General features: G+C 40.9%; 1 protein-coding gene across 1 annotated transcript; it reads right to left on the bottom strand.

The window, feature by feature from the left end:
- Nucleotides 1-2,794: 2,794 nt before the first annotated feature.
- Nucleotides 2,795-4,222, bottom strand: hmgb1a (high mobility group box 1a; the record flags this gene model as incomplete). Its single annotated transcript, XM_083903430.1, has 4 exons — nucleotides 2,795-3,377; nucleotides 3,497-3,671; nucleotides 3,780-3,928; nucleotides 4,076-4,222. 4 exons carry the CDS (start codon nucleotides 4,220-4,222, stop codon nucleotides 3,231-3,233), a joined length of 618 nt encoding a protein of 205 aa, XP_083759556.1. The 3' UTR covers nucleotides 2,795-3,230.
- Nucleotides 4,223-11,283: the final 7,061 nt, after the last annotated feature.

The raw sequence follows: 11,283 nt of genomic DNA, 5'->3' as shown, positions 1-11,283 counted from the left end.
CACAATGAACACTGGATAACTCTGTCTTATACAATAGCGCTATCTAGTGGTAGAAGCGGTTCCTCACAGGCTGCAGGCTTCTGTGACATGACAATTCATCAATTCACCACCTCATTCAGAGAAACTCACATTGTTTTTTTTCTACAAAATAATTTTAATAATAATTATTATATATGAAATTTTATGTTGTGTTGAGGTTTTTTGTTTTGTTGTTTTGTTGTTGTTTGTTCAAAGCAAGACAAAATGTGGACCATGATGCTCTGAACCTATAGGAACCACCTGACTCCACGTGATTGGTGGAAATGTGGGCAGGTACTGAAGAGAAGCATCTGATTGGTTAACACATATATATATACGTGTGTGTGAGTGTGTGTATATGTATATATAAAAAAGTACAAGTACACAAAACTACAGTAACGCAAGTAACACCTCTGCACTTCACTGACCACATAAGCAAATTAAGCAAGCAGGTGCTTGGGGGCCCCCTCATCACCAGGGCTGAAGGCTGAGGCCCTGTAAGGTTAAAAAAAACACTGAGTGACACTGGTTTGGTGTAAAAAATAACTATAATTAATGCAAATTATAGTAGTTTGTATCGATAAAAGTCAAACACCAGCTACTCTGATGATGATGGAAGGGCCACAAACTTGATTAGTATGGGGTTGTGATTTGATTCTCATGCAGATTTCTCAATGTACAAAATGCATTTTTGAAAGATCTTCAAAGAACTCTTTTTTTGTCAGTTTAAAATAACTGTTTTGATTCCATGCTGTTCCCCAGAGAGTGATCTCTACATTAAAGTGAATTTCCCTTGAAGACAACTAATGACAACAATAAGTTTTAAGTGTATAAATGTTAACACCTGTCATGAATCATTTCTAAATTGCATTTTCCAACACGTTAGACGATGTTCTAGCTACTACAAGACTTGTATAGTGAAGTACAGTACTTAAAAAAAAAACAACACTTAAGTTAAAGTAAAATTACACATTTTGAATAATGACTTTAAAAAGCGCAAAGTACACAATAAAACCTGCTCAATTACAGCCACCAGAGTAAAAAAGAAATCTTATTTCTTGGACATTTTATTACCATAATGACACTAAATATGATTCAGGTTCAGCCCTGATGTATGACAACATGAAATTGTAGTGCAACATGCACATGTTTTCATGTAAATAGAGTAACTAAAACTGCTTTCCTTGCGTATGTTTGTCACTATTGTTACTATTACTGGGAGGTTTAGCATTTTGAGTCAAAAAGTTGTTATATTTAATAAGCTTGTGAATTAAATTTGACTTATTTTTCTGCTTTCAGCAACACTTTGCTGTCAGGTTTTCGTACAGCAGCTGTGGTGCAGTTGCAGGAGTTTGGCCGCTAGGTGTCAGTCAGAGGCCGCCTAATTGAAAGTGCTTGCGTGTACAGTAGACAGACACCAGGTGGCTGGGATTAACAGTGGCGCTGTGTAGCTAAAGCTGCTACATTGTATCTAGCGCACTGTTCCTGGGTCTGTTCAGGCCCACACAGACTCTGGATCAACAGCTGAGTGCAGACAAGAGTCTCTGCAACTGTTGGAGTACAGTTTACCCCCACACACACACACACACACACTCAGCAGTGAGGAGCAACTGCACAGAGCTGTTGGCCTTCACACTGGATACGTGTGTGTATGTGTGTGTAAGCATTCACCATTTTCACAGTCTGCTGTAAGTGTTAGGAGACTCCAGCCCAAAGCATGTACGGGGGTGAAAACCAGAAGTGTGACAGCTGTGAGGTGACAAACTGTGTGTAGACTGAATGTTGTTTGCCTAAGGTCAATAATCCACGCAGCTTTTTCTGTTTTCAGGAACAATAGACACAACACGGCCATGCTCTCCAGCCAAGGTTGACTGTTTTTTCCTTTGTAACATTGAAACAGCAGCATAGTCACAGTGTGTGTGTGTGTGAGGAATGATGGCAGGAAATCCTTGTAATTTACACCACAGATCTGAGACATGCCTGTGCTGATCCTGCTCTTTTATGTGTGTGTATATGCTCAGGCCCAGAGATGGAAACCACTGATAGAATAACCTCCGTCCTCATGATTTACCATCACCAGCCATTTTCCTATGTCACGTATGTCTTATATAAGTCCCCCCCCCCCCCCCCATTTAGAAATATTCTTTCTTTTTTAAAACCATACCCCGAACGGGACCTAGAGAGCACACGATGAGAGACGAGGCAGCTGCATCTAAATAAAACAGGAAAGAGTCAGTGATGCATGTTGGCTGACAACAGCACGGCAACTTTCAGGGGTTGATGCGCCATGGCCGGCAGCTCTGGTTTGCATACAAACACACACACATACGCAGAGAGAGAGTAGAATTAGAAACATGGGAACACGTCAACAGTTGTGGTGCTGATGAGTCATACTTCATAGAGCAGCTTATCAAGGGCAGCCTGGATTGTTTGATGCTGCCCTGCTCTATTTTTTTTAATATTATGTTATGTCACTGGATTGACAGCAATCCAGGTTAAAAGTATACATTTCTCTATTGAAATTGGATCATCCCATCCTCTAATACGCCTCTAAGTCAGTTCATATTCAGGTTTATAGTCAGTTATGGTTATTTAGTCTGGGTCATTTCACACAGTTTAACATCGTGTGCAAAAATACAAACGTTCTACACAAACACGACACACCGAAATTAAAAAAAAAATGTTTATTGACATCAGAAGCAATTTAAATTTCAACAATAAACAAGGCGCTTTCTTTTTATTTTGCCATTACAGTGGTACATAAAGATCAGTAAAACAATAGTGATACGCCAACCTTGATCAAAAAAAAAAAACGAGAATAAAAGAAAGGGCAAAAACACTCAGCTCTAAATCATATATATATTTTTTTTTTATGTGCTGTGCACCTCTAGCTAGGGTAAATACTGTAAGCCTACCCCTTTACACTGTACCAGGCAGGATAGTGGTCTAGGAACTATCACTGGGAAAATAAGACTGGCAGAAAGATACAGACACGATACTTGTGTAGTGTTAACTATACAAAAAGGAGAAAAAAAAACTGTACAGCATAAAAACAACTGATATACACAGCCTTTTTTGTCGTTTTTTTTTTTTAAACCCCTTGGATACTAATGTATTATCTTTTAGTAAGTGAAGTGTTTACAAGGGGGTTAAATGCTTTATAAACAAGAAAATGACCACTATACATATAGAGTATGTCACTCTTAACCTTTTTAGTCATCATCGTCATCATCGTCTTCCTCCTCCTCGTCCTCTTCCTCCTCATCGTCGTCATCGTCGTCAACCTTCTCGGCCTTGGCAGGTGCTTTCGCTGGTGCTGCACCGCCGGTTTTGCCCTTGGCGCGATACGCCGCGACCTCCTGCAACAAAAAAGGAACATTATATTTGACTGATGTTCAGACGAAACCCAGACAGTTGAAATAAATGTTTTTTAAATTCCGTCTTGGTTTTCTTCAGCATATTTGCCGTCTCTCTTTACCTTCTCGTACTTCTCCTTCAGTTTAGAAGCCTTCTTCTCAAAGGGCTGCTTGTCCTCCGCAGCGGTGCTGTTCCACATCTCGCCAAGCCTCTTGGCGATATCACCAATGGTCAGACCTGGGGTCTCGCCTTTCACCTTGGGGCGAAATTCTGCGCAAAAGATGAAGAAGGCAGATCTGGAAAGACAAAACAATATGTTTTATTAAAAAATAATGTTATTTTCTGCAATAAAAGTCACTACAGCGGGCATTAACACTGTCCAAGTGTTGCCTCGCAGATCTTACGGGGGTCTCTTGGGGGCATTGGGGTCCTTGAACTTCTTCTTCCTCTTGCCTCCCTGGGCTGGGGCGTAGTTCATCATCTCCCTCTCATAGCGCACCTTATCCTGTCGGGCTAGGTCCTCAAACTTGCCCTTCTCCTTGGGTGTCATCGTCTGAAAACAAGAAAAGTAGCTCATAAATGATACTGTCTGTGAGCAGAAGAGTTCATTTTTCCCCTGGTGCTGTGATCGAGAAATAATCCAGCATCCTGAGTCTAATTTCTGAAATTAAAAGTCATTAAAAATCTATAATTTGCTTACCTTCCATCGCTCAGAACACTTCTTGGAGAACTCGGCAAAGTTGACTGAGGCCTCGGGGTGCTTCTTCTTGTGCTCCTCCCGACAGGTTTGGACAAAATAAGCGTAGGAGGACATCTTCCCCCTCGGCTTATTTGGATCTTTCCCCATCTTTACAGCAGTATCTATATATAAGAAAAAGAAAAATGTGAAAAATGTCATAAAAATTTTATTTATTATGTCTAACCAATAATTAATTAATTAAAAAATATGAAGATGCTGTATGTTGTTAATTACCCAGTCCCATTAAACACATAATGGGGCTTGCTTTATGTCTCTTGACCACTAGTATGTAAGTGACCCGCCCTCATTTGCTGTCAAACTGCACTAAAAAGGTAGGAGGACCCGTTAGAATAAACCAGACCACGAAAACAAGGCGGATGATTAAAATCCCTTTTTATTTATAGGGACAGTTAACACAACGGCCTTCACATAAAACCCAGTGGTCCGTGGTTCGGGCTCTCGTTATGTTGTCATTGCTGTGGATTGAAGACAGAGACGCACAAAAGTTGTTTTAAAGTTCAGATCCATAACCTGAACAATAGTCGTGAGTGTGACTCTCACCAGTGGACTTGACTTTTAGGTAAAAAAAAAATCATAAAAAAAATAATTTAATTTATAAATATCTCTTAAAACCTTATTTGTAACAAGTGCAGGGCTTCAGGAACACCTTTTTTCATCCGTGTCAAGGTTTTCAACTTTTACCAAAAAAAGACACAAAATCCATAAAGATGTATTTATTGGAAATAAAAGCCTTCAACGTGCGATTAAAACACTCCTCTCATGTCTGTCCTTTGTTCTGGAAATAACTCAACGCGCTGAGAAAATGTCTTTTTTTAAATCAAAATAAAACTGCTAAATTTCCGTGCACATTCGCCTGTTAAATGCTACTGTAACTCCCGAGTCAATCTGCGTCGGCTGGAGAAGTAATGGCGCACATAGGCGCTCGTTGAGGAAAAGGAGGTCAACAACGACGGCAATATTTCTTCTTCCATTTTGTGAGAATGCCTTCCTCATGAAAGAAAGTCCCCCTCAAATGTCTCCTCCCTTCCCCCAGTTCGCTTTGCAGCACGACAAATATGTCCGGAGAGCCAGCGATCTTGACAAAATATTTCCCCGATTGATTCCCATTGCACTCGCCGCCTTGTATAGTAATACATTGGGTCTGTGCTGTGTCTATGAGCGGTGCTGAGCTGCCTTGGTTTCTATGAGCTCCTAATGGCCGCTCGTCTTCATCCACTAACATGGAGAATATGGCTCCTTCTCTTTGTGTCAGCGCACAGCCATTGCACTGCGTGCAGTAGAGGGCAGAGCGACCGCGGGGACCACTCCACTTCGGAGGCCGATTAAAACGCCTTCCCGGCGGCGGAAAAATCCCGCAATGGGCTCGTTGGAAAGACGGAAGATTGAATTTTATTTTACCGTCGTTATATGCCACAGTTGCCGGTGTGCTCGGCCAGAAAAGCCGGTTGGAAAAAGTTGAAGTGAACTGCGCCTCTCTGTCATTCGCCTCGCTGCCTTGTTTCCTATGCGAATACAGTCAGCCATTACAGTAAAAGCGCAGCTCGTCAGGTGAATTTTTTCACCGTCTTGCGGGACAAAGTGTGGCGAACAAACACACGGCTGCGTGGGTCCCGTTGTGTTCTCTCTTTTTCTCGTGTTTCCGTGTATTTTCGGTCACGGTTGTTAGATTAAAATAAGCACCACTCATAGCCACAGTCTTCACATGACAAGCAGCTTCGCAATGCACTGCAATGCCACTGGCTGTGGTCTAGCTAACGGTGAGTCTACTACCATTGTCGCTGAGCGTGTGCCGTTTGTGTCCGTTACATATTTCTGGACTTTTTTTACAAGATAACCGCCGTGTGACGCGACTCCATTTTGCGAAAACAACAACGACAGCATTAATCAAAATTATTCGTATTGGACGGAATCGACGCTTTTCGTCGAATTTGCTCAAGGTTAATATTCGTTTGTTCGTTTTTTTTCGCCCTCGTATCAAGCGTCGGCTCCACTCCACTCCGCCGAGGCTGACGTTATCAACACAGAGCCGGCGATTTCTACACATTTCGCTTTTTCTTTTTTCTTTTTTACCGTTTTAAACACAATTCTCCGAGGAAAAAAAATCTCTCAAGTGGAAAAATGTTCCACAAATAAACACACGGAACAAGCGAGAAGAGTCATTCTGAATGTTATAGCCGTTGTAAAAATGTACGGACTTAAAGTGTTGGTGTATTTTGGTACTTACCGAATGGACTACAGCTGGACTCAATGCTCTGCAATGGCTGTGTATGAGGGAACACAGGCGATACGCAGTGTCTTCAGTCTTCAGCTCGCTAACATTACTCTCGGCGGGGCTCGCACGCCATTGGCCAGCGCCCGGTCTGGCGCCTCGCTGATTGGCCGGAGACTTTCCATTGTCCCAATACAGAACGCGCTCTGATTGGCTGTCTTTTGTGAAACGTCACCCAAGTTTTGCGAGGCGCGTGGATACAAAAACATTGGAGTAGCAGCGTGCTGGTGCTGATGCTACTGCTGGTGCTGCTCGTAGTGTAGTGTAGTGTAGCGTTTGCCATAGTATTGAATTCACTACGTTGAGCACAGTGTACAGTAGGCGAGTTAAGTGAATGAGACGACGCCGGGGCAGCTGTGCAGCAGAGTCCGGCGGGTGTTGTGCGACTCGTTGTGCCCCTCTTCACCCACCACATCCTCCCCTGCTGGCCCTGCAGCTTATTTGCAAATTATAAAGCGTGAAAATGCAAAATGACAACATTGCGTGTGGACGTGTGCAGGACACGAGGAGTCCACACCACACTGTCTGTTTGTTACATTTTAAAGGTTTTTTACTGTCAATTAGAAATGCTAAACTATAAGAATACATATACAGACTACTGTGATTTCATCTTTAATTGTGTTTTCACACATTGTGGTAAAAAATATCATTTACGCTATAATAGTGTGTTTTTTCTTCTTTCATTCTTTTGGACAAGTGTGCATATCAGTCAGTAACTCTCCCATGTTGTTATTGTAAACTAATTTAATATAAAGTGTGGATATACTGTACTGTATGCATATAATCTACTAGTTTACCTCACCACCTGCTTCCTGCACAACCCTTGTTCCGTATTTCCTTGTTGTTTAACTAATTGTTCAGTTTCACCATAAGAATTCAACTCATGTTCTTCACCTTGACGACTGTGATTTAATCTTTAATTGTGTTTTCTCGTCATTATTGTGAAAATAAACATCACTTAGGCTATAATAGTGTGTTTTTACGTCTTTCTTTTGGACATGTGTGCATGTCAGTCAGTCTTGGTGCTATAGTGTCGCTTTCCCATTATAATTTATTGTAAACTAATTGAAAATTGTACTGTATGCACATAACCTACTATTTGACCTCACTACCACTCTTGTTGCTTATTTCCTTATTTTTTAACGAATTGTTCCTATCTTTTTCCTTATTTTGTAATTACATCTGAGTCATTAAAACTGATTCTGGATAAGAACATGCATGCCCAATTAAAATTGTGATCAAAGTAATCAATATGCATGATTATATTTGTTTATAGTCAACTTTTTGCTGGTCCCATAGACAGATAAATAGATCTGCTTTTAAATAGAAGTACTTTTTCAGGATTAAGACCTGGTTTTAGGGTTAGAATGGAGTTTAGGTTTAGGATTATGCACTTCATTGTTATGGTTAAGGTTAGGATAAAGGGCTAGAGTGTCCTCACTAAGACATAAAAACAAGTTTGCATGCATGTGCGTGTGTGATGTTCCAGATGAATAAATTAGCAATTACCCATACTAATATCCCTCTTCTAATAATAATAATAATATCATACAGATTATATCTCAAATCTTATCACAGCAGGTTTTTGTAGTTCTTTTTGTTCACTGTAGTCCTGATTGTCTGAAATCACATTTCATACAGTCAAATAATTTAGCTCAATGGCTTTACCACGAGCTGTCAAGAGGTCAAATGATTGTGTTTGTTGGTCTGATCAAATTCTGTGCACATGTTTGGATTTCTAGGACACCTAAATTGAGTTTAATGACCCTGTGACCTTGGTGTTGCACCATCATTAGGTAAAGATAAAAGAAAATTAAGTGTTAATTTCATAAACTGTATCTCTATGAAATCTCCTGACTAGTAACTGATACACACATTGCATTGCATGAGATATTCCCCCCTACTCATTATTATTATTATCACCAAAATTCTTATTATGCATTATTAGGGAGACATTTTGTATGTTCCTTTTTAGAATCACTTAACTACGAGTTAACATTCAGACATTTTTGACATCTTGTGACCTCAGCTCTAGCGCCACCATTAGGCAAAACAAAAAAAGATATGAAAAGAGGGCAAATTGGAATTCTATATGCGTAGATCAGCTTACTAAATTTCAAGACCATGATTTCTGGCTGTGAAGGGGGCATTTCTCAAGATGAGTCACCCTGTTTGCTCACAGTGGAAGTAATGCAATTATCTGACATTAAAGGCCTGTCTTGCCTTGACCATTTAAGTGCAGTGGTAGTGACTGGGGTGCTAAAATGAAGCCAAATGTCCATGTTCATTACGATTTGCATCAAAGAGGATCATATAATCATGCGTGCTTCTGTGGTTATCATTTCTAAATATATCCAGTCAGGCAATTAGTGTATAATACATCTGCCCCTGCTTATCAGCTCATAAAGAAACAAAGAGCAATGGCTGGCACGGACATTATTTTTTAAAATTAAGAATGGGATGGGTGAACTGATTCCACATGCCAATCACAACCCAGACTCAGGCCACATGTCTGCCTGTGCTGCTGCTGCTGCTGCTTGTCTGTGTCTCATTTTGCACCAGGAGATGCCACAGCAGAAAGCCATAGTCTGCTTATGAGGCTCGCAGGCGGTCGGTTTATGCATCCTAATGAGCCCCCCCAACCCCCTGCATGGGGAAAAATATGCAAATTCATTCTGTCATCAGGAGGAAAAATAGAGGACAGGAGAACAGCAGATACAGGAGGGGCTTTAAGGAGGAGGGAGGGGGACACATGCAAGAGGAGGGGAGGAGGTAACGTGTGTGTGCATGTGTCGGAGTGGGGGACATATGTAACACCCCCCCCCCCCCCCCCCCCAAAAAAGGAAAACAGCTCCACCCCCAAAATTAAATTTAGGCTGATCAGATCAAATTTAGATAAATTACTTCAAATGCTCATCTACATGAAGGTAAATATACTAGTAAAAAAACTGAATAGTTCATTATTTGATACAAACTTAGAATTGCATTAAGAATGTGAGTGTTTTATATTAATTTCGGGCTCGATACTATTCACTAACATATTAATGATAATGATAATAATAATAATAATGTTTTAACGACCGATTGGGGCTGAGCGGAACCTTTGCCCGACGAGATGAGGGAAGACAAAGCCCGAAGAACATCCGGCGGCAATCGGAAGTCGAACGTTTCTCACACGAACTGTGGAGTTGTTGCACATGGGCCCGCTTCGCCGCCAGATACTAGCAAACATTAGCGGCTGTGTTTATGGATTTCACCAGCTGGGACCGTAATCGCACTTTTAATGTAACTTTGGTGTCGGTAAGTATCATATTTATCCATCAAATGCGGAAGAACCAGTCGACAGCCGCTCAAATTAGCGCCAGGTTTTTAGCACATGCTTCCCGCTGTTTGCCGGGATTGGTTGTATTGAATGTGGGCTTTGTTAACGATTCAAATTAATTCAAAGTAAACAACTAAAGGGTTGGGCAAATAAGTGTGTCGTATTATGTGTTTTATATAATAGCTTGTTTTCTATACTATGGCAATAATGGGAGCTTCTTCCCTTGCTATAATAATTCAACACTTTTCAAAACAGTTGTTATCGTTTTATCGCAGTGCATATTAGATAACTTAAATTCTATGTTTTTTGTCCTGAGTAAACCCAATTATGTGTGGTTTTCAATGCACAGAAACATGAGTAATGACATTGAACCCCACGTTAAGTTGTTTTAACGACTGCAGGACCCTCATCTTGGGCTTCAACTGACTCAGCATCATGTGACTTGGACCCCTCAGTAAATCAATCACCTGCCAAGTATGAAGCCAGTCAAACTAATGGTCTGACAGTTGTATGATAACAGACGGAGAGGTGTTCCTTGTGACAACACATTTACACCAAAAACCTATGCTTTGATATAATTTTAATGAGCTGGGACCACATGGCTGGAGTAATGGCTCGCACTTATGCCTGACTGCAGAAAGACCTGGGACGGCCCAGTCCGACTGAGTGCTTTTCTCTCTGGAGTTTGCATGTTCTCCTTGTGTATGTATGAGTCTTCTCCAGGTACTCCAGATTCCGCCCACAGATGAGGTTTATTGGACTCTCTTTATAAACCATAAGTGTGAATGAGAGTAATCAGTTGTTCATCTCTGCGCTGGATTGGCGACCTTTCCAGGGTTTACCCTGCCTTTCACCCTTTGTCAGCTGGGATTGGCTGCAGCGGCCCCCGTGACTCTCATGAGGAGAATGAAGTGGTGAACTGATGAGCTGCTAAACTGAATACCGGAGGAAAGGCAAAATTAAGCAGTGTGTGCAGTCTTCCTTTGACTTTGAAGCCTATCCAGAGACCTGGCAGACAGACAGACAGATGTTCCTGGAATTCACAGACTTCTTAGTTTTTTATTTTTTGCAACTTATTTTTAAATTACTGATCTGATATTGTGGATTTGTATCATTTGGCAAGTTTTCAAGTTGTTTATTCAGTTCTCCATTCAGGAAGAGGAGGCTAAATAACATCATGTTATGATAGTCATTACTGCTGAAACAACCTCTTTGAAACGGTTCAAACTAAAAGATTTAGCACTTTTGTTATCACAGCGTGTTCACTACCTGACACATTAATTTAATTTTCCCAAATAATGTAGATGTAATATTGCCATAGAGGTTGTAGCTCAAAGATTTGCACCATTTCCACTATTATAATCACATATATTAAGAGGGAGTTAACATTGTCTAAACTAAAGTACCTCATGTGTTGTATTTTGTCCTCAGCTCCTTCAGAAGTGCACCACTTTGCAGTGACATGGTAATATTTTTTGAATGGCACCTGACAGCCGTGGACCAGAAGAGCATCGGTGGTTTGCCAATGACTGGTGAAGACACAGATTTGGGGGCTTT

This window comes from Microchirus variegatus (genome assembly GCF_963457635.1).
Source record: "Microchirus variegatus genome assembly, chromosome: 2".
Taxonomy (NCBI): Eukaryota; Metazoa; Chordata; class Actinopteri; order Pleuronectiformes; family Soleidae; genus Microchirus; species Microchirus variegatus.
Note: the sequence above shows the minus strand (reverse complement) of the source record. Positions and strands in the feature narration are given on the sequence as shown.